The sequence below is a fragment of the Perkinsus marinus genome (assembly GCF_000006405.1).
Source record: "Perkinsus marinus ATCC 50983 genomic scaffold scf_1104296970664, whole genome shotgun sequence".
Taxonomy (NCBI): domain Eukaryota; phylum Perkinsozoa; order Perkinsida; family Perkinsidae; genus Perkinsus; species Perkinsus marinus.
The window spans coordinates 401587-424998 of record NW_003202385.1 but is presented as its reverse complement, the minus strand read 5'-3'; the positions used below and the strand labels follow the sequence as shown (position 1 = coordinate 424998).

The 23412-nt window shown below is 48.9% G+C and overlaps 6 protein-coding genes across 6 annotated transcripts; 5 read left to right on the top strand and 1 right to left on the bottom strand.

The window, feature by feature from the left end:
• Positions 1-7: 7 nt before the first annotated feature.
• Pmar_PMAR017173 (hypothetical protein) lies at positions 8-952 on the top strand (the record flags this gene model as incomplete). Its single annotated transcript, XM_002767550.1, has 1 exon — positions 8-952. One exon carries the CDS (start codon positions 8-10, stop codon positions 950-952), a length of 945 nt encoding a protein of 314 aa, XP_002767596.1.
• Positions 953-1706: 754 nt separating this feature from the next.
• On the bottom strand, positions 1707-5419 carry Pmar_PMAR017172 (zinc finger protein DHHC domain containing protein, putative; the record flags this gene model as incomplete). Its single annotated transcript, XM_002767549.1, has 15 exons — positions 1707-1826; positions 1871-2053; positions 2248-2449; positions 2490-2591; positions 2637-2764; positions 2820-2981; positions 3038-3195; positions 3619-3679; positions 3726-3825; positions 3885-4045; positions 4089-4224; positions 4445-4552; positions 4755-4836; positions 5100-5192; positions 5350-5419. 15 exons carry the CDS (start codon positions 5417-5419, stop codon positions 1707-1709), a joined length of 1866 nt encoding a protein of 621 aa, XP_002767595.1.
• Positions 5420-7338: 1919 nt separating this feature from the next.
• Positions 7339-7494, top strand: Pmar_PMAR017171 (hypothetical protein; the record flags this gene model as incomplete). Its single annotated transcript, XM_002767548.1, has 1 exon — positions 7339-7494. One exon carries the CDS (start codon positions 7339-7341, stop codon positions 7492-7494), a length of 156 nt encoding a protein of 51 aa, XP_002767594.1.
• Positions 7495-12182: 4688 nt separating this feature from the next.
• Pmar_PMAR017170 (conserved hypothetical protein) lies at positions 12183-13743 on the top strand (the record flags this gene model as incomplete). Its single annotated transcript, XM_002767547.1, has 1 exon — positions 12183-13743. The coding sequence occupies one exon, from the start codon at positions 12183-12185 to the stop codon at positions 13647-13649; it is 1467 nt and encodes a 488-aa protein (XP_002767593.1). The 3' UTR covers positions 13650-13743.
• Positions 13744-14980: 1237 nt separating this feature from the next.
• Pmar_PMAR017169 (hypothetical protein) lies at positions 14981-15924 on the top strand (the record flags this gene model as incomplete). The annotated part of the gene is made up of 3 exons (XM_002767546.1): positions 14981-15186; positions 15402-15485; positions 15771-15924. The coding sequence occupies 3 exons, from the start codon at positions 14981-14983 to the stop codon at positions 15922-15924; spliced, it is 444 nt and encodes a 147-aa protein (XP_002767592.1).
• A 2589-nt stretch (positions 15925-18513) lies between these two features.
• On the top strand, positions 18514-19662 carry Pmar_PMAR017168 (Renin precursor, putative; the record flags this gene model as incomplete). Its single annotated transcript, XM_002767545.1, has 1 exon — positions 18514-19662. The coding sequence occupies one exon, from the start codon at positions 18514-18516 to the stop codon at positions 19660-19662; it is 1149 nt and encodes a 382-aa protein (XP_002767591.1).
• Positions 19663-23412: the final 3750 nt, after the last annotated feature.

Below are 23412 nucleotides of genomic sequence, written 5' to 3'. Positions count from 1 at the left end.
TTCCGCGATGAGTCTTCTGCCCTACCCCTTCTCTGCCGCGGCGGTCGGTTCCACCAGCGTCTCTGCACTGGCCTTCGTCGTCCCTACTCTCCTGTACGTATTGGGCCTCAGCATGCTCGCCCATGCCCCTTTCATGGAGGACGTCATCCTACATCTGGCCTCCCTCGACAAGCTCTGGAGCGTCTTCTCGATCATCTTGGGCCTCCTATTCGGCTTCTACACCACTGCCAGCTTTTCCCGTTGGTGGGCTCTGCGGACCCTCACTGCCCACGCTGCAGGACGCTCGATCGATATCACCGTCATCTTGACTGGCGAGGGCATGGCAGAGCACTTGGATCTCTACCGACTGCTCCTCCTCAGCTACGCAATACATCTTATTGAACTAACGGGCGGTCGAGGGGAAGATCAAGTCGAAGCGCTAGAGGCTATGGGGTTGCTAAAGAAATCTGACACCATAGCCCGGCCGTTGTCGGTCCCCGCAGTGTACTCATGCTTTCTACGTAACCTCGCGGCCATCAAGGATATACCCTCCCACGTGCGACTGTCTGTTCAAGCTGACCTTACTGTCTGTCGGGGCTGCGCAGGCGACTCTATGATGTATCTGAGTACTCCAGTGCCGCCGACTCTGTCCTGGATTGTCCACGGGGGTACGTGGGCTTTTCTACTTTTCATGCCGTTCGGGTACGTAGCACCCCTCGCCAACCATGACACTCATGCTGTCATCATCATTTCATCGTCCATTTTTATTATCATGCATACTTGGCTGCTCACTACAGACTATGTGCTCAATTCAACTAGAGGCTTCAATCTGAACAAGTTTTGGTTGAACACTGTTGCTACTGTGGAGTCCCTTGTGGGCCAATCGATCGTAGAGGAGGCCCAACGGGATAAGCCTCCCCAGCCCAGGCGATCTAGTCGCCGCCGCCCACAAGACAGCAAGAAGGATGTCTAAGACGCATGCTTGATAGCAGTGCCGTTTGCAACCACCGACTCGAGTTGATAGTCCTTCGTAATGCTATCGGTTTGGCGATGGTGCTTAGAAAACATTCGCCATCCTGATTTGGAGGCTGCACCATAGTTATGGTTTGATTTGAACAGCAGGGGCCAGAGAACCGCGTTCACATCGACAGGTCATCGAAGTTGATTCTCTATCGGAGTTTCATCGTAGACCTATTGCACTGAATAACGCAAGTAAGACTATCATAAACAATCAATGGTCAGCATAGTCCACGGGGGACTCCAGGGTCGAACACATCCCTTGGATCATTGCCTCTGTCCATTGTCCTCTTCGATACCCGATCCCCAACAGCCTTCTTCCTTCTCGGTACAAACTCTGGCAAGTAATAGGTTCGCCATCCCGGCGAGGCACGCCATCCCATCCCCTCCATACGCTGTACGTAGTAGTGGCGACCGTGGGTAGACTCTAGCACGCCACACCAATTTGTCACATTTCTCTGCTTCACCGAGCCTCTTCACTTTTGGTCGTCTTCCCTTTCTCGGTTCATTGACTACTTTCAATCGGCATCATTTCTTCAACCCAAGAGGAGGAGGGGGTCTGCCTCGTTTAGGTTGTTCGGACAGCTTAGCATAATTCTATTCACGACCGCCTCGTTTCTGCAGAGGTTGAAATTGTTTCGCTTATATACCCCTATAGATAACCCAACATCAAGGAAGACCAATCCTGACATGCTGCATGTTAGTATTAATCAACTTCGATGGTCTTCAAGTTCTGAATTGCCTCTCTCGATGGGTCTCCTCAGGGCTGCTCCCAACCCGAAGGCCTGTTCGATAATAGGGCCCCCCTCCGACTCCACGATGTTCTTCACCTGATAAAACACAATAAAGTAGTGGAGGAGCCCGGTGGCAGTACCCAATGACCGAGGTCGCTGGTTAGTTGATCATCAATGTCATCGTGATGGCTGAGTATGGTAGTGATGAGGGAATACCTCGTGGCCGGCAAAGGCGGACACTTTGGGTTGGCTTTCGCCAAACGACGGGAAAGGTCGAGAAAGTGGTCGTAAGTGTAGTCAATTTGCCACCTTACAGATCCATCCTGAGAGAGGATGTACGAAGGGAATGGTATGCATAAATATAACCTACATCTGATGAAAACCACATAGTATAAATAACATCATGCTCAACTTTAGTGACATTAAAATCAAGTAGCATCGCTCCGCCTTTTCTGATGCCCTCCAAACACTCGCTAACAGGGGCTATCACCACCTTACTGGCCGGTAGACACACTACAGGATGGACAAAGTTTGCCTGAGACGCCCACTCTATGTCCTCGACTATCAATTCAGTACCCACCGCATCACTATCAGTGACCTCAGCTGCCCACACCATATCATTCAGTCGCCTCACTAACCGTACAAGACCGGTAGCCTCAGGCCACTCAGTGCTGTCAGCGTGAGGAAAATGAACTTCCCTGTAGAGGTGTGTAATGTACCTAAATCAATGCTAACCATAGCCGATGGCTCAACCCCTACCCTTCGAATTCCTCCCGAACATCACTCGAACGATGCAGGAATCCCAGGCCATCCTGAGCTCTCGAGCGGTTTGCCGTACATGGCTCCTTACAGTTCTGGTATCTGCTGAGGAGAATTATCCAATTCGGATATCCAGAGAATGTCTACAGTGCTAGTCCCACATAGACTATCCCTGCAGCCGCCAAGACACTGTCCTGAGCCTCAGCCGTCATTCTATCAGGCGAATGCTGCGTGAGTGGACAGGATGCTACCACACCTCGGAGAGCTAACAGAGCCTGTGAAAAGCCGGCAATCTCGTCAAATGTCATCCGATAAAAAGCTCCCATTCACCTCCTTTATGGCGGCCTCCCGCTCCTCCTTGGGGTACTCGAAGACTCTAACTACCAAGTTTAGTGCAGATACGAGATGCCTGCATGCCGAACTTCTCTCAGTGGACAATCTAGCTCCCGACAGGAGATCAGCGACGACACTACGCAGACGTTCTATAATAACCTATTAACAAAATATTGCAATCTTACAATTCCTCAACGACCGCGACTAGGCCTTACCTTGCGTATTTCTTCCGAGGGCTCTTCTCCGCCTTGATCACGTTCAACAAGTTCAAGCATCGCCAACACCGCTTCGCTCAAACGCTTTTCGATGATCTGAATGAATCTCGAAGCGCCCGTTTTGAGTATCAACCTCACATGATAGCCGCTACTGCTGTCTGCAGAGGATAGACAAGAGAATGGGCTGCCACTGCCTACGGTCTCCGCTGTCTCGATGACCGCCTCTGTAGTGGACCTGGTAGCCAGCCACGTTTCTGTAATAACAATGTTGCCAGATTCCACCGAGAGCTCTTGCTAAGAAGCTCTTCAGCCCGCTGTCCTCTCCTGTAATTGACTTACTTTATCACCTCACGATGGCCATCAACGAGTTCCTCCTTCAAATCAACGCTGGGGAGGTGCGGAGGGCTGGTCATTACTACCACTACTAAGAATAACCATTGCCCCCCTAAGGAGCTGGTCTACACACTCAACATGCCTTCATTGCAAACTGTGTCATATGGAACGGTACGCTCACTCTGCAGGGTTACGGGAAGCAGGGCCTTTGTGGCGACGGACACTGCTCCAACTACCTCCGTCACTACCTCGAGGATGTCCTCGAGCGCCAATAGTCGGCCAGATGTAACCATCACAATTAGGGGCCGGCTGAAAATGACGGACCATCATAATTTCGTGGCGCGTGACGGCTCACCTTCGAATTGGCCCACGGTATCATCCATCGGAATGAACAGAACGCGCAGTCTCCAAAAACTTGATGGAAATTCCTGGCCCGTCCCAAATCGAAAGGATTTCTGGTAATGAAAATCAAATCAATCACAACCATCGACGACGACACTGTCCTGAGCACTACATGAAAAGTCGCCCCTGCTGTTTAGCCACTCTAGCCTCATATGCGTTGGACTGGAAGTCTATCGTGGTCTGATTCGTGAGTACTAGATATGTGTGGAAGCCAAGAAGGATGCCAACGGCAATGACCATCGCTAGGCAGATGACAAATGACATCGCTACTGCCTGAAAGAGCCTAATAATATGTCGCGCGCCACGAAATTATCACTTGTTTGTAGCCGATGGACACGTCCCATCGAGGAGCCCCTCGTGCTGGGAACATCACCGTATAGAAGGGGTTGAAGAATATGAGGATCACAAATAGACAGCATAGCTCTAGGTACAGTAGGAAGAGATAGAAGTACCTTAGGTAGCAACAGGAAGATGCTCAGGAAGGCCTCACACGAGCGCCATCTAATGTTCAACCGCTGAGGTTGCCTCAGAGGAAGACTGTAGATCATCGGCGATTAAACTCAATGTTTAGCGGGTAAATAATTACGAATTCGGGAACAAAACTCTGGCCGAATACGCAACGTCGCTATTGAATTCATTACACGACACTGAACCCGTCCTCGGCTTTGGTACTTGTAGTTTCGGTGCCCAACACAATTATTGAGCCATGGGCAGTGATGGTCCATCTTCAACACACATACTTTACATACTGAACAGTGGTGTGCTCGTGGAGGCTTGTACCTGAGAAATTTACCACGAGCCACGAAATCAGTCAATCGATCCACCACTGTGCATCCATGAACGCTCCAACGCTAATACTTTAAAGTGTCCACCTGGCGTAAACGCCTATTCTAAGAGAGTCTTAGAGATGGCAGATCTCCATCACGAGATGGCTTTAGAGGAAAGGCATCCTATGCGTTGTATACCCCCTACCCTCGACTACCTATTGCACTTCCGGCACAGTGGGAAGGGACTCGCTGCCGATGAGGAAGAGGAAGAAGGGGGAGGGCCGGTAGTATCATCATCTGAAAACACCACGTGTTGAGGTAAACCCCCAACTAACCATTGACAGCATCCTGAAAGATTCGAATCACGCCTGCCCAACCGAGCCAGGTGAACAAGTGTGAACGATGGAGTGATGAATTCCCACATGCTTTGATCCACACCGTGCTGAAATCTTCCGAATTCAACCAGAGTTTTTCATCCAAATTCAAGTAATCGATTACACAAGCCCACTCTTCTCCAATTGCTCATCGTGATTTGCCTTCCCAGCAATTCTTGAGCCTACCAGAGTTGTCACTATCGGCGAAGCCTTGATAAGCAATCCCGTTCTTCGCCAACCGTAATTGCAACGCGCTCCTTAAAGCAAGCTCCTCAATGTCTGAGAAGACATGAGGGATCGCCTCGCTACGTGGGGTGTCCTGCTACCATCATCATCCCCCGATGGAGCTTCAGGGTCGCATACAGGGGGTACTCCAGGGGAGGTTCGGACCGCCTAGGGTGCAGTTTCTGATAGAATAACGGGAGAATCCGACTACCTGTGCGTAATTGTATATCATGTTGAGTAGGAGGAAGATGCCAACGGCCGTGGCGCCTAGCCAAACCCATGCTGTGTTGTAGTAATAAATGATGACAGCAAAGTAGGTGTAGGTACAAAATCCATACAGGGAGAATGCCAATAGTATCTAGAGGTTCACATAAGCCTACACACGTTGGAAAGATACTCTTTACCAAGGCTGGTCCTATCAACGTCATTGATAAATCAAAACACCTTCCGACCCGGTATCCAATTCGGTTGGGTAACTGGAAAGGAATCTTTAGGTTAAGCTCGTAAGATACAGAGCTAGTACATGCCATAGCAATATGAACGGTGCCTTTATCCAGGGTGGTATCTTTAATACACGCATCCAGTCAATTTGATGGCTACCTTTACTGCATTAGGCTTAGTAAGCCTGACCTTCTACAAGGACGTCTTATTTTAGGGCGAGCGAGAATGTACTTTTCAAGTTTGTAAAAAGTTTCGCCGACTCGAATGCTGCCAAACTTCCGAGGGAGTTGAGATATTTTCAATGGGAGTATGTAACAGAACTGAGTATCACCGAATTGGAGTTATCTTGGTGGGACGGCGAAAGATCGAGTTTGTTGGCGAAGTTAGAAACTTGTTGACAGAAGCTAGTTGGCGGTTGTGGACAACAACATTGATACACGGATCAGCAGCAGTACGACGGAGAGCAACCTGCGGGAGGGTTGAGAGTCTATTGTGGAGCTGCTATTAGCAATAGTGGGCTGCCCACTGTGGGCAGCAGTCGGCGATGCCTCTCTACATTGGGGCCTATGGTCAGCAGCAACAGCGGCAGCAGGCTCGAACAGTGACCCCGGCGTATTGTGCCCGCCTAATGCTGAACAAGATGTGAAGGTAAGATCATCGTTGAAGGAGTACGTTACGGCACTCGCTACTCACCAGAAGCAAATGAGTGAATGAGCAGCTGAATGCCAGCAACAACCACAACAACAACAACAACAACAACGACAGCAACAACAACAACAGCAACAACAACAACGTCAATAGTTGAATACTATTACTGTTCATATGAAACCACCGCGTTGCGGTTGTGTTAGGTAGTCTCCTTTTGGGTGACACAATGACAATAGTAGGTATAGGAGTTAGCCATGGGCCTACAAGCCATGACAACTTGATAGCGGTAGATAAGTCACCCTCAGGCAATGATCGAGTCTGGTGAGGTGCTGGCTTTACTCCAATCGTTTCTTGCTGCCGTCGTGTTTCCAGAGTTACTCATGGTGTTTTATGCCCACTCCTTGTATGCGTGTTTCTAGGACAGATGAGGGTTTTGTGTCGTCGATTGAGATCTTATATGATACTCCCAGCCTTGCATTTCGATGGGAAAAGAAACTCCGTTGATAACACGACTGCCCATAATCGGTGAATCATTGTCGAATACAATCCTGCAATATCACCATGGGACTCAGGCACGCTGGTTGGCCTGTGCACAGGCTTCGTTGAAAACCAAGCAAACCACTTCAAACGGCGTAGATCTAGTTATCGCTTGGCATCATTCTTCAAGCTCAAGATGAACGTGTCCATCATAGGTGAAACTTGCATGGTCACCTCGCTGCCTCTCCCGGTGTGAGCAGGTCTATTCCTTTTCCTCTACTTTCCTTTCCGTGTTCACACTGGCTTCGGCCCTAGTAACATACTCGATGAGTGTGTGCAGTCCTCGAATACTGTTGTTGATGGTCGAACTCTGAAGTTCTACACCAGAGACCCTCCATACGTTGTGAGCTCTGTCACCGCGGATTCCACTGTGTATTTCCTCAGTATTAGGATGCCAAAGCCTTTTGGACGTTTGCGAGATATTTCCGTAAGACTTGGCAGTGTGAGAAGTCGGGCTTCGGAGGTGTATCAACGCTCCTTGACACATCATGCAACATGTCAACAGTATCAGGGCCGTGATCGTCCCTCAGCGTTTGCTGTTGGTCGATTTCAGATTCGATCATTGGAAATATATATGTTCGCAGTGGCTGCCTTCTATGCACTACTAGTGGTCGTCTGCTTCCTCATGAGCTTTGGTTTCAAGTTCTTCTCCAATTTGCCAGTGGCTGAGCTGGACCTCGACCAAATGACATGGCGAGCAGGAGCAGCCCTCATGAAAAGAGTCATTTAGCACACATTGACAGGTTGGCTTCCTTGGCGGTCTCTGCAAGCATGGCCCCTGGATAGCACGCTTTATTCTGGTCGTTGTTGGATCTCTGGTCGTTGGCCTGCTCATCAGGGTAGAGCCTGTACCCTTGTGGATGTCTGCACTGTATGCTTCCACCAGATGACAGCGGCTCGCGAGTGTTTCGGTATAACGGCGCGCACCCATAATTGTGTTAACTTCCAAGACGACTGTATATACAATCAGCTGATCAATTGCAGATAAGCTCGCTTCACGGTCCCACTCCATGACCGCGGCGTGAACTAGATACTATTTCAGTGATCATTGTAGAGGGCCTGGGCTGCCTCATCAAGCGGACATGGAAGAACACCTTCGGGAATGCAACTCTCTCGCGTATAAGTCAATGTTCAGTGGCCGCTTCGACGTTAGAGTCGTCTATCCCACTGCTTGCCAACGTTGCTGGGTCCTCCATCACGACTGCATGGTAGCAAATGCAGCATCAGCAGATAATTGATGATGCGCTACCGACTGTGGTAGGATACCGACGTGAACCGAATCCGGGTTGTTTATAATTCTTCTGACATCAATTTCTTGTACAAAGCGACCTCACAGTTCGAACAGACTTGTCCGTATTATGGTATCGATATAGCTGGACAGAAGATGTTCCGGGTAGTACTCGCCAAACGGTCCAATGACGCAAGCTTCCATGGTAGTCCTCCTAGTAGTTTCGTTAGTTCAGGATGTCTACTGTCGTTGCTTGTATGTCGAAGATTCGACCTCCAACGAAGCTGCTTTGAAGAGGATCAACAATCGTATAGATAGATTGAACCTCCCGAAGGTATACCAGTCCGAGAAGTTCTAGTGAAAATTCGCTTGTCGTAGGTCGAGGCGAATGCTGCATCAGTTCTACCCTGTGATAGCGACATAGGCAGTACTACAGTGGAGTCGTGCATACCGTCCAACTACCGAGGACAACAACCTCTGAGCTCTATCGTGTATGCAATTAGTCTGTCAGAATGTTTCCTCTCTTTGGCTGTCTACGACCTTCAGGAAAGCAAAGAACCTAAACGACCCGTACGAGGCTTTTCGAACCAACGCATCATTCGGTCACGCGACCAAACAATACTGTTCTTGGGGCTCGACCACCGATCCTACTCTGTTCTTCGATGAGCTTGAGTGCTCGCAGATTGGCAGCTACATTAACAGGTGCCTTACAACGGCTCAGATAGTCGATTATGGTTATGCAGCAGATACATTTACCTCTTCTGCCTGCTGATGAGTATCCTTACTTTCATGCTAATTGGCATTGGGGCGATGCTCCGCTATGCTGTGTCAACCGAAACCTGGTGTTACAATCCCCATGTTGAGAATGAAAACTATCTGTGGAAGATTCTGAGAACTATTGGTCCTGGATAGAGCTCATGCGGCAAGTTACATCATGGTTGTGTAGCAATGATGTCGAGTTGGGACGAAGTGGACCGTCGTACACATCGCATAGACCTCCCGCTCGTATTTCAACTGCTTCCGAGGGTTACGTAACTTACACCGTCCTTACTAATAGTAAGGACAGTGTCATTGGGTGGGCCGGCTATGCCATCACCCCGAGACATGCATGTAATAGAACGCTGACGATATTGCCTGTGAAGGCATTTTGAAGACCTATTGCTCTCTCACTAAGGTCAGTGTCGTTGGGTGGGGCGGCTATGCCATCACCCCGAGACATGCATGTAATAGAACGCTGACGATATTGCCTGTGAAGGCATTTTGAAGACCTATTGCTCTCTCACTAAGGTCAGTGTCGTTGGCTGGGGCGGCTATGCCATCACCCCGAGATATGCCTGTAATAGAACGCTGACGATATTGGCTGTGGAGGTCCTGTAAAGGCCTATTTCGCTCTCAATAAGGACAGTGTCATTGGGTGGGGCGGCTATGCCATCACCCCGAGATATGCCTGTAATAGAATGCTGACGATATTGGCTGTGGAGGTCCTGTAAAGGCCTATTTCGCTCTCAATAAGGACAGTGTCATTGGGTGGGGCGGCTATGCCATCACCCCGAGATATGCCTGTAATAGAATGCTGACGATATTGGCTGTGGAGGTCCTGTAAAGGCCTATTTCGCTCTCAATAAGGACAGTGTCATTGGGTGGGGCGGCTATGCCATCACCCCGAGATATGCCTGTAATAGAACGCTGACGATATTGCCTGCGAAGGCATTTTGAAGACCTACTGCACTCTCAGTGAGGACAGTGCCATTGGGTGGGGCGGCTATGCCATCACCCCGAGATCTGCCTGTAATAGAACGCTGACGATATTGGCTGTGAAGGCATTTTGAAGGCCCATTCCACTGTCACTAAGGACAGTGTCGTTGGGTGGGGCGGCTATGCCATCACCCCGAGATATGCCTGTAATAGAACGCTGACGATATTGGCTGTGAAGGCATTTTGAAGGCCCATTCCACTGTCACTAAGGACAGTGTCGTTGGGTGGGGCGGCTATGCCATCACCCCGAGATATGCCTGTAATAGAACGCTGACGATATTGGCTGCGAAGGCATCTGGAAGACCTATTGCTCTCTCACTAAGGTCAGTGTCGTTGGCTGGGGCGGCTATGCCATCACCCCGAGATATGCCTGTAATAGAACGCTGACGATATTGGCTGTGGAGGTCCTGTAAAGGCCTATTTCGCTCTCAATAAGGACAGTGTCATTGGGTGGGGCGGCTATGCCATCACCCCGAGATATGCCTGTAATAGAACGCTAACGATATTGCCTGCGAAGGCATTTTGAAGGCCCATTCCATTGTCACTAAGGACAGTGTCGTTGGGTGGGGCGGCTATGCCATCACCCCGAGATATGCCTGTAATAGAACGCTGACGATATTGGCTGTGGAGGTCCTGTAAAGGCCTATTTCGCTCTCAATAAGGACAGTGTCATTGGGTGGAGCCGCTGTGCCACCAAGACATGCCTCAGGCCAAGCGAACTCGAGATAAGAAGATCGATTTCGTTGGCACGAGCGAAGTTACCCTAATTCCGACGGTTGTGGTCCTCCGTGACACCCATTACGCTCGAGGGACAGATATGTCCTCTCTTGAAGGCTTCACGTCATACAGTCACTACCCGATTTCCTACACCTTTCCAATCTCAAATTCATCCAACGAAAGAATAAGTCTCTCGTTGAGAATTGCTCCGGCGAGATGTGCCTTCGTTGCCAACACCGTTGCCACAGGTTGCGGAATTGCCGCGAATACCAAAACTAAGCCGAAAGCTTGTTAGCCAGAAGTTCCTAGCGAAAACTTCTCACAGTCACTGAGCTCCAATGGTATCGGACTACTGAAGCCAGCCTGGCTGCGCCAGGGACAACCAACCACTATCCGACTCGTCGAGAGTTGAGGTGGCGCGTATGATACCACTTGCAACAATCGTAAATGAATTCCGAGAAGTGGCTTTGCTTCCCACAGTAGAGGGGTCTGTCAATGGCGAATTGTCATGGCCGTGTATCCTAGTGATACTATCACTCACGACTCATCGAATCATGGTTGTGAGTCGCAAGCTTCATCAGCAGTGCTGATGAAGCTGGCGACTTGACACTGGGATAATTCATGTAGTCTTTGTATAATCTGTGTCTGCGTGCACGTTAACACGCAGACACATATTGCAAACCTGCAGCAATGCAGAGCACACCGAAAGTTCATCGTTGCCCCGGCCATGGGTGGGGAGTGCTCTGGGTGCGAGGGTAAGACCGCTGAAGCATGTTCCCCTCTCAATAGAAGGCTCATGTCTCTGGTCTTGACATGTATATGTCATCTATCCCATGCGTCGGGGATGATTATGCACAGATTGATGCCCTGAGAATTCTCGAAGTACTGTAGGCGGATCAGAAGAAACGTGTTCTGTGTGAGTAGTTAAGTGGGGCGGTCCTTCATATCGAAGTGTCCTCGAAGGTTTACTGGTAAGAAGTATGGATGCGAAGAAATTACTGGTAGGTATCGATACCGTAGTAGTAGTCCTTTAACCGTACTCGAAGTGCAGTGTAGGACCCGACCCATACTAGGAGCGGCTATGTGTCGACTCCCCACTTCAAGGGCTTCTCTGAGGGTCTTGTGTTCTTCACGCGCGCAATATCGTGACGCCGGTTGTGACACGTGCACGATCAGCCCCGTTCATTGCACCCTTTTCCATGAGGCATTATTTGCTAAGTCTTTTTGGCGTCGTTACGGGTTATGACCCTACATTTCTCTGTGTAGCCTCTCATATCCCATCTTCTGATGCCTAACTCACACAACCTATTTGAGACCCCATCTCCAAGGGGCGGAGGGGTTGAGTTGCCACCAGTTATTCCGGGGTTTGAGCCGGCAGACGCTACAGAAGGATTTAGCTTTTCATTATAATACTCAACTGCCACTCACTTCTAGTCGTCTTTGTATGATCTCTGCGTACCAGCAGCTAGTCAGACCCCTCACATGTACCTTCAAGTCGACTGGAGCCCTGTCAGTTGCTATCGGGAAGTCCATCATGCTCTTGATAGTCAAGCTTAGGGTTGTAGATAGGTCCAATAAAATGTTTAGAGGGATTTCTGTGCGACTCATGCTTCGTGACGCCAGCGAGGCGGGAAGATAGTCGGTCGACCTCGGACTTGGGCTCTATCGCGTTCTTTATCGCCTTATTCTCAAGTTGATTGCCGCACTTGATCCACGTAATGATATTCCCCATCACCATCGCTCATCTTATCCCAAAACCTCGTCTATCGTATCAAGTGCTGGCTTTCGCGTTGACCTTCCTGGTATATGTGATGGTCCACGCCACCCGTAAGGCCATATCGAGCGCAGCCTCCCTTCTCAAAGATCCCCAGTTTGATTATCCCACGGTCTTCTTTGGCGTCATGGATGTGGTCTTCATGATATCGTACGCATTAGGCATGCTCATGACAGGTGTACTCGGAGATATGTATAACCCAATCCTTGTCTCGTTAGTTGCTGTATCCCTCGCAGCCATTGACCAGTGTATATTTGGTCTACTTGTGGTCCACTTTACAGCTCCGGGAATGTACTATTTCTATTACGTCTTGAACGCCTGCAACGGAGTTTTCCAGTCCGCTGTATGGCCGGTTCTTGTTAAGATCATGGGTAATTATTTTGGCGACATGCATTCTGGAATTATATTCGGTGTATGGGCGACCAACGCTGCAGTTGGCAACATAGTAGGGGCTAATCTCGCTTCGTTGATGATAGTCATATTTGGCGAGACCGGCAGAGCAGTCATTTCTGCTACCTTCATCACACCTGCAGTGATACTAGTGGCTGTGGGCTTGCTTACTTTCATGACACTTCCGGTTAGTCTTGATAAGGCCCTCTACAGGGTTATTGGTCAGTCGAGTAACGAATCGAGTCCCTCGGGGATCGAAGCTGAGCCTGCTCGCTCTGGTGAGTTACAACCTTCGGCGTCGGCCGAGCACCAAGCTCAGGAACGCATCAAGTTCTGGAGGGCGTGGCTGATTCCGGGGGTGATAACTTTCGCTTTGGCCTATGCATGTGTGAAAGGTGTCAACTACGCCATGTTCTTCTGGCTTCCACTCTACTTGCATGAACATGCCCATCTCTCCCCGGAGCAAGCTAATCTCCTCGACACCATATACAATATCGGTGTGGTTGTTGGAAGTCTCGCCTGTGGTTGGTTGTCAGATGTGATGGCTGTTGTGCCGGGGTCTGGTAGAGCCCCATCCCTATTCCTCTTCCAACTCCTAGCACTCATCCCAGTATCATTGTTACACGTTGATGAGCCCACCACTGTCTACCTCTACGTGATGCTCTCTTTGGCTGGCTTTTTCATCGGTGGCGCTGCTAACATTGTCTCTTCGGCAGTTTGTACTGACCTGGGTCGACAGGATGCTCTTAAAGGCAATAGAGAAGCAACTTCCCAAGTTGCAGGCATCATTGATGGAGTCGGTGCATGTGGTGCTGCTGTGCAGCAAGGACTCGTGTCGTGGATAGCTACCTATTCTTGGGATGGGGTTTTCATCTTGCTACCTATTGCTCTTGGACTGTCGTGTATACTCATTGCGAGACTGACGTTCCGAGAGTCTAAAGCCTACTTCCTTGGGCGGTTCCGTAGTAGGACAGACAGAGCTGAATCAACTTTCTCAAAGAAAAATTTTCCGGAGAGCTAAAAAAACTCTATGGTGCGTCTTGCTTTTGCGAGGTACACTCGCTGGTTCATCATATCACACTTTATGCTTCACAACGCGTGGAATCGTTGCTCGTTGACACCGCGTTTGATTTGAGGGTTTCAAGTTGATTGTTTTCGTGTTCTCACAGTCGATGAGCTTGTCACGGAAAAGGGTGAGCTGACCACCACTTGTGTACAATTGCCCACACTCTGAGTATGGGAACGTCATCTGATAAGACAGACTACGAATAGACATCACCACGGAACCAAATGCACGTGGTGATGAACAGTATCATAGGCTGTCCACCAACCTTTCAATTGGGGGATCACAAGCTCTGTGGTATTCCACGAGTAGTGCCACTGTCGGTGACTGGTGAGTTCTTTTCTTCATCCTATTAATGGTGATGCAACATTCATTTGACTGCATGATGGTTACCTAGGGAGACCATTACACGAAGAGGTTCGCTTCGGGAAGACTTGTCATTCTTGACTGTATATTGTCACTCCTGGCTGTCATTTCAAACCTTGTCGAATATGAACTCGAGATTGGTGTCCTTGAAAAGAGCAAATTCAATGCCTGTCGCTTCTTCACTTGCGGAAAAGTACCCACGGAACGGTATATCACATCATCCGGCACCATGGCCATCACCGTTTTTAATGACCTCACGAATTACCCCACGTCGAGGTTTCGTCCGGTGTAGCTATGATCAAAAAGTTTGTGAAAGAATGGCGTAGTCCGACGAACCAAGCAAGGCCGAACTTGTCGGACCCCTGGCCAATTTGGTAAATTCTGCCCTAAAAGATGATCCCACCGAACAGAATACAACAACACACATTTGGCAGAACACGTTCCAATGTAGATTACACCGCAGTTGGAAAAACATTGGCCAAGAAAATAGTTCGTCTCTGAAGATATTATCTGATTCAGGCAGGTTCGCCAAAGTTGACCAGAAAAGTCGCCCACACCTGTTGGTCAAACGGGAATCACCAATATCATCTTCGCATAACCTGGTACAAGGGACGTGTTTCCGCGTACGGGCGAGCGCATTTCAAAGTTTGGCGAAGCGCCGTCAGCAGAAAATGGTTGGTATCAATACTGAGTTGGTGTCTTCCCGTCTACAGGGGGGGGACTGTAACGCACTTTGCCAAATCCAGATTTGGCTAAGCGTGAAGTAGTCTCGCCAAATTCGGCGAGTTGGCGAAACCTGGGTCTCCGTTTTATTAGGTCTATTACGACAGTTGTGTATTCGTTCTCTCACGAGACTAGGGATAGACGTTGATCAGTTGCATTGGTTGAATTCAATAAGGTTGTGAAGTTGTCACTATATTCCAATGGCCTTGTCGACTGAGGCATCAGGAGTGTCGACAGACCCGGTCCAGGATGGTGCAGAGGAAGGTTTGGCAGTGATGAAGTCGCACTGTATGATAGAGTGCCATGTGGAGAAGGAGGCTGTTGAGAAGATCATCAATAATGGCGAATTCAATGATATCATGTCCACTACGGGTACGCTGATGACGAGGCAGGAGTTGGCCGCCAAGTAATATGGTGGAGCACGATAGTGGTCGTCGTTATTGGTCATAAGGTTGTTCAGGTGGAAGTGCAGTGTGATGATATCGGGTACGGTAGCTGGCGTTCAAGCGGCCCATATACTCCTATTGAAGGCCACTAGTGCGACGTCCTAGTGTATACTGTACAGTTTCTACGTGTACTTGTTGGTCTGCGTTATTACGATACGAATGTGCGGATTTTTAGGGCGCGCGATCCGGAGATCAGGTCGTTAGGATATATTCCTATCATGAGCAGACTAAACACGATACCGCTAGGGAGAAGGCGGAGGTGAAGATGGTCATACCGGCCGATTTGGGAGTGTATTTCAACTCTTATCCTCCAGTTCGACCGAGTATCCCTACATATTTACGAAACTGTTAACTGCATTAGTCGACTTGTAGTGTGGAGAGGACGGAAGACTTGCAGGTCCCCCCCTCCCCCCTGTAATCTCGGTCCGGGACGAGTGCCCGATTAACTGCTGCCATACCAGCGGCTCACACTTCACACGGGTCTGTCCCGTCACCCAGTCCACTAGAAAGAATAACGTGTCAGTTGCCAAGGACTTCCTCTCAGAAACTTTGGACTATTGAAGCACCCGCGGATGGCCAAGCTCGTTCGCCGACTTGAATCACTTTCGCTGGAGTTGACCCTAGCCTTTGCGACCAAGTACTCTGTCCAAGACTTTCCCATCAGCAGATGGCGTGAAGCCTCCAGCGCCTTTGAGTAGATAAGTGTGGTTATGTACTATGTATTACTCGTTATAAAGGATAGTTTCAATCAACCCTTGCCATTTACGAGACTAATTTTCATCTTTCTCGGGGAGTATTTTTGAGTTGAGACGTGATGCTGATCATTTCGAGATTATGTGAGATGCCGTCAGCAGGGTTCGAACCCGGGTGCAATGAGTTGAGCATTAATTCAGTGCGCTCAAGTAGTTCTTTGGGGTTGTGAACAGAGGGTCTCTACAATGAATTGTTGATCCACGATGATGATAATATCACCACTGAGGTGTAGTCTGCCAATCACGGCTACAACCCGTGCGGGACCAAAGCAAACACTTGATCGCTGAGTGACGCTGACTCCTCTCCTCGACTATGACCCTTGTTCGTTGCTTGTGGGGCATCCCACAACACTACTCATGGCGTCAGGCACTTCTACCCTAGGATAAGATGGGGAACGCCTCTGTTATCCGATTTGGGAACACGATTAATGTTACTGCATTTATTGTATCAGAATCGGGCCAAATCTGATACAATACAGTACCAATTCATGCCAATTCAATGGACATACTATATATCCGGATCAAACGCGTCGTCGCGACCTCCCTGTGAGGAGGGTGATGACAAAACTAGCGTACACTACGGAGGGGAGGCACAGGCAGGCGTCTACTTCTGAATCATGTTGGCGTCGACGACGCTGCGTCGTGCATTCACGATAGTCTCGGAACTTGTGACATCACTGCAAGAATCCCTCGACCCATGCTCATCCCTAACCATAGGACGCCTCTCATCGGCCCTCAAGTACACCAAGCATCTGTACCACTTATGCTATCAGCCTTCCGTCACTGTCCCCTTCTTACAGTTCCCAATAGTCCCATAACGCCCAGTCTACTAGCGTCTCAGATGAAGACAATGTAGGGATCAACGGCCATCACCTTCCTCTCACCGCTCTCGACACTAGCTCTACGAGTGGCTCAGCGGCCGACGCCTTCGACGCCTCCCTCGACGACTGACTTGGTGGAGGTTGTCGGTGATGAACTCGGACTGTAGCCTTGGCGAAGCAGATGGGTCCGTGAGTCCCTCCCCCAGCATCTTCGGTGCCTAGCATGTGTATCCAGGCCGTACTTCGTGCTAGATTGAGGGCAGTCCTAGACCGTCACCATGATGGTTGAGAACGGGTCTTTCTCAACTGCTCTAGCCATATCGAATGTCGACACCCCTTCGAGCGACCCTTCGCTTTTGTAAGCCGACCGCAGGGCGAGCGATCATTCGAGCCAAGATATGCCTTAGTAAGATCAAACTCGCCAGCGCGCTCGATAGAAAAATCAATTTCGACGACACGTGTCATAAGTACAGTACAATCAATTTCGCCGGCACGTCTGAAGTAAGTTCTATTTCGACGAAGTGCGGAAATCAATTTCGCTGATAGTACATTCAATTTTCGAAGGGGTCGTTACGCCTATCATCATGCCAAACCCAGGTAACAACTCTGACGATGAGAGTTACCATGAGGAAGGATATATACGGTGAGTCTCTGCGATATGGTTACTGCTCTCTCGCTCTTCTTGCAGTTTCTCACTGTGAGATTCTCACGCGAACATGTATGATGCTTCATCTCTTTAGGCAGAATTTAGGATGCAGGATGGCCTATGCCATATCTTCCATGCCCTGCTGCAGGGCCCCTGCATCCTCATGGTAACCAACGACATTTTCCCATCTCCGGGGAAAATGTGTAGATAATCGGAAAAGGTTTCCGAATATCCGAGTTGCATTGTGATACTCTGGACTTGCACGTTCTGCGCACTCGTGCAGCGTTCATAATTCACGAAGTCCGCACGCGTGAGCAGACCGCACGAAATGTAGATCTTTTAGAGCAAGAAGAATCTAAAACTCCGAAACGCATCTAGAAGACGTGAAGTTCACGTCTTTGGCCTGGATTTGAGGAAAACTTCCCAATCTTAGTCAAAACCCGCTTATCAAATACTCATAATGGCAAGGAAATACAGACATCCTGTAACCCCTCCTACCGCTGGCGGCCTGTGTGCACACGCGATTGGAATGATAAATGTTGTTTACGTGACGCATTCTGAATGTAGACTCGAGCGGTACTGGTCAACCGGAAGCATATATAATCTACGACGATCCAGACTGAATGAAAGACATATGACATGTGTACGTTCGTGATATGGAATCCGTGTAGATGGTTGGAAGCCCAGGGCTGCTATTAGAAGTGTAAGTTTAGCGCATGCTTGCGTGTGTGTGCATTTTAGCTGCACGAATCTCATCGTGTCTGATATCATGCAGTAGTGGTTGGGTATTCTCAAGCATGTGAGTTGCCCCTTCGATGTTGAATCCATCGGAGACTGCGAAAATTTGAAGGGAAGTTGAAATGAGTTATCAACCCCCTCTACGAGTACCAGTGGCTGTGCTGCACAGCCACTGGTACTCGTAGCAGGCGATGAATGTGCGCTGCTGCGCTGCAGCAGCGCACAGTCATCGCGGATGACGTGACATTGTCACGGTGACAATGATGTATCATAACATGGAACGTATCCAGAATGTTACAAAGTTGAATTTTGGCCGAAATAACGACCGAAATGCCTCTTCCTCTGCCTATGCCTATGCGTCTGCTCGCCTTAGTTTATGTATTTGGCGTGTTGAAGGTCACCCGAGGAAATACTCTCAAGCTCGATGTGAGGCTCAAAGATGTACGCGGATTCGGCTTCGGATTGTTTCATACTCTGGTCGACGAGAATGGCCAGAAGCTAGATGTTCTCGTTGACACTGGATCTGATTCTTTTTTCCTTATCTGGAAGCATTGGCTCGAGAAAGACGGTAGAATCCTCTGCAAGGACTGGCCCATGGGGTGTTTCGAATGTTCTCCGCCTTGCTCTGTGAGTAACGTAACGAGAACTGTTACTTTCGGTGGAGGAATGACGGTGAAGACGTTTCAGCATAAAGCGAAGTTAACGGTGGGTCATTTGCCGCAGAACCTCACTTTCGGACTGGTATTCGAATGGACTCCTCGCATCGATCCCGCACATCCTCCGGCAAATTTGATGGGTCTTGGCTATGATAGAGGTTTTGTGAACTTCCCGTCCATGATGACGCAATTGCGATCATCACGAACTGTATCGACCGGTATTATTGCCCTCTACTTGTATCCTCCCGCTGATCCCAAGGGGGAATCCACTGATGGAGGCCTACTTCTGGGTGGAGGCGATCCTGAATTATACGAGGGTGCATTGAAGTATATCGACTTCTCTATGGACAGACGTTACACGGTAAATATTGATAAGCTACAAGTCGGTAATGGACACATAACTTCTGATATGAATATGAACGCACTACTCGACACCGGCTGCATCAGTCTACTTGTCCCAGGACTATACTACGACAATCTCATCAAGGATATTGAAGCCCAGACCGACAAGGCTGCAGGTGAGCATGTCGACTTCGTGTACCATCCAGAACGGAAGAGATGGTATTTTCCCTGCCGATACATGACCAAATTGCCACCGTTGCAGTTTTACTTGGGCCCTCGAGGCACGACCTTATTCTCGATGAGATACATGCACTACGCTAAGAGAGTGCCCAATCAATCTGACGTTTGTCGTCTTATTATCAAGAAGAATATCAAGAACCAATGGATCTTTCCCGATCGTATACTGATCGATAACTATTTCCAGTTCGACCCTACTCTCAAGCGAGTGGGAATTGGCAAGTTGAAACCGCGATCTCCGTAAACGATTCTCTCATTTTGTGGAGAGAATCATCTCCTCTTATCTCTCCTGCTTATCTCTTCATTTCCTTTCCTTTTATTCTATTATTTCGAACCTACGCTCTACAGCAGAATGCCCTCTTTTATCGTTGATCGTTTCATGAACGCTCCGTGAGAAGACCTTCAGCTCGATTGGTCCTTCTAGTGGTATGATTTTACATATACCATTTAGAAGTATGCTATTCGGCGAGTTGTTCCATGGAGAGCTTATTTTCTGGCGGATGGGCGGGCTATGTCGGTGGATTAAGATTCAGACTACACGATTGAATACATCAGAATGTCTTGAGTTCGCATGAGTGCATTGATATCATTGTCCTTTCTGTTACAAGTTGCCGCCAAAGATACAACTGGAAGGGACAGTCAAGGTTCCATCCTCGGACCGAGGACTCCGAGAGTTTGCAAAGGACATAGCGAAGTTCGAGACAGAGAGAAAGCGTCCGAATGGTAATATCGTGCAGAAATAATGGACTCCATTGAATGAAGCGTGCCTCCCGTTACTCTTCGCCGAAGAGTCTTCGGTCACTCAACTTGATAAAGAGGATATAGAAATGGACCCAGCTGCCGCGCTTGTTTCGCATGACGAGAACTTCTCTCAGTAATATGTTGGAGAGATCAGTGGATGCCTTCTGCTCAAGTGTACAAGGCCAGATCGATCACGTAACGTGATTCACGTTTGCGTCCGAGTTATGCGGGCGGAAGCAGAACTCTCAGGCAAACAACAAGCAGTGCGAAACGATGCACAGCTGTGGCGAACTTTAGCGACACATTGACCTTCAAAAATTCAATAGACGAATGATACGAGGGAACGCGACTGCATGTGTATCATTGCGCCATCGAGAATAACAGTCTCCAGCGAGGGATGACAGTCATCCCTGTGTGGAGGGTGATGATAAAACCAGCGTACACTACGGAGGGGAGGCACAGGCAGGCGTCTACTTCTGAATCATGTTAGCGTCGTGCATTCACGATAGTCTCGGAACTTTTGACATCACTGCAACAATCCCTCGACCCATGCTCATCCCTGACCATAGGACGCCTCTCATCGGCCCTCGATTACACCAAGCATCTGTACCACTTATGCTATCAGCCTTCCGTCACTGTCCCTTTCTTACAGTTCCCAATAGTCCCATAACGCCCAGTCTACTAGCGTCTCAGATGAAGACAATATAGGGATCAACAGCCATCACCTTCCTCTCACCGCTCTCGACACTCCCCCCGTTCAATAGACAAGGCTGTGTGCGATGCTGGAATCGATTCTCAAAATCGATTTTCGAAATCGTTCCTGAAGTCGTGTTCAATAAACACGATTTTGAAAGTTGAAAATCGATCTCGGAAGCGATTCCAGAATCAATTCCGACTCGCGTTCAGTAGACACGATTTTCAAAATCGATTCCAGCATCGATTCCAGAATGGACAAATAAAGTACGTGAGAAATGATGCTCCCCGGGATGGAACCTGAGGCCATACCTCGACTTCCTAGACTATCCCTGAATTCCGAAATATACCTCTACTAAGATTCGAACCTGAGACACCTGGGTCACAGTATACTAGCTTATCCTACTGAGCTAGAATGACGACTTTGCGAAATAGCAGTTAGTAACTAGTAGTTACTGTCGAGCGGTCTACCTATGAACGAGTACCAGTACTTGTCAGTAGGCTGTTTATCAGGTAAACTTTACCTACTGACCCGTTAGTAAGTGGTACCTGGTTGCCCAACCTCAGTACTGCGGTCCTCTAGAGTCGCTCTAGAGGATTGGAGGTGGTCGATTCTAGGGTCCAGACCCGATATATTTTCACATGTCACCTCCCGGGATCGAACCTCCGACCTCCCGGTTACTAGCTCAACAGTTGGGGCCCAACTCGCAAACCCTCTCGAGTCTGTTTGGCGACAAACGTCATGTCCCTGCTGAGTATGACCTCTTTTCTTGCTGTATCGCCCCTCATAACCAGTTCGGGACTGGCAATTCTCCAAGGAGAGTTGTTTCTTCTGAACTCCACACGTTTCCCTTCTCGGCGCTCTTCTCTATGAAGCTTCTGTCACGCGCCACGAAATTTTCAGAACCACTCGGAGTGGTTCTGGAATCTGCGATTCTGGAAACGCTCTCAGAATCGCGCACAAGCTCCTTTGAACGCGCTAAGAACCACTTCTGGAAACGTTTCTGGGATCGTTTCCGGAGCTGGTTCTATGAACAGAAAATCCCAGAATCGTTTCTAGAAACGCTTCTCAAATTCAAAATCGGTCTATTGAACGGGCGGACTAGCTCTACGAGTGGCTCAGCGGCCGACGCCTTCGACGCCTCCCTCGACGACTAACTTGGTGGAGGTTGTCGGTGATGAACTCGGACTGTAGCCTTGGCGAAGCAGATGGGTCCGTGAGCCCCCCCAGCATCTTCGGTGCCTAGCATGTGTATCCAGGCCGTACTTCATGCTAGATTGAGGGCAGTCCTAGACCGTCACCATGATGGTTGAGAACGGGTCTTTCTCAAGTTGAGAATCTCAAGTTGAGATTCTCAACTGCTCTAGCCATATCGAATGTCGACACGCCTTCGAGCGACCCTTCGCTTTTGTAAGCTGAACGCAGGGCGAGCGATCATTCGAGCCAAGATATGCCTTAGTAGGATAAAACTCGCCAGAAACCGCGCTCGATAGAAAAATCAATTTCGACGACACGAGTCATAAGTACAGTACAACCAATTTCGCCGGCACGTCTGAAGTAAGTTCTATTTCGACGAAGTGCGGAAACCAATTTCGCTGATAGTACATTCAATTTCGTCTAAGGGGTCGTTACGCCTATCATCATGCCAAACCCAGGTAACAACTCTGACGACGAGAGTTACCATGAGGAAGGATATATACGGTGAGTCTCTGCGATATGGTTACTGCTCTCTCGCTCTTCTTGCAGTTTCTCACTGTGAGATTCTCACGCGAACATGTATGATGCTTCATCTCTTTAGGCAGAATTTAGGATGCAGGATGGCCTATGCCATATCTTCCATGCCCTGCATCCTCATGGTAACCAACGACATTTTTCCATCTCCGGGGAAAATGTGTAGATAATCGGAAAAGGTTTCCGAATATCCGAGTTGCATTGTGATATTCTGGACTTGCACGTTCTGCGCACTCGTGCAGCGTTCATAATTCACGAAGTCCGCACGCGTGAGCAGACCGCACGAAATGTAGATCTTTTAGAGCAAGAAGAATCTAAAACTCCGAAACGCATCTAGAAGACGTGAAGTTCACGTCTTTGGCCTGGATTTGAGGAAAACTTCCCAATCTTAGTCAAAACCCGCTTATCAAATACTCATAATGGCAAGGAAATACAGACATCCTGTAACCCCTCCTACCGCTGGCGGCCTGTGTGCACACGCGATTGGAATGATAAATGTTGTTTACGTGACGCATTCTGAATGTAGACTCGAGCGGTACCGGTCAACCGGAAGCATATATAATCTACGACGATCCAGACTGAATGAAAGACATATGACATGTGTACGTTCGTAATATGGAATCCGTGTAGATGGTTGGAAGCCCAGGGCTGCTATTAGAAGTGTAAGTTTAGCACATGCTTGCGTGTGTGTGCATTTTAGCTGCACGAGTCTCATCGTGTCTGATATCATGCAGTAGTGGTTGGGTATTCTCAAGCATGTGAGTTGCCCCTTCGATGTTTAATCCATCGGAGACTGCGAAAATTTGAAGGGAAGTTGAAATGAGTTAT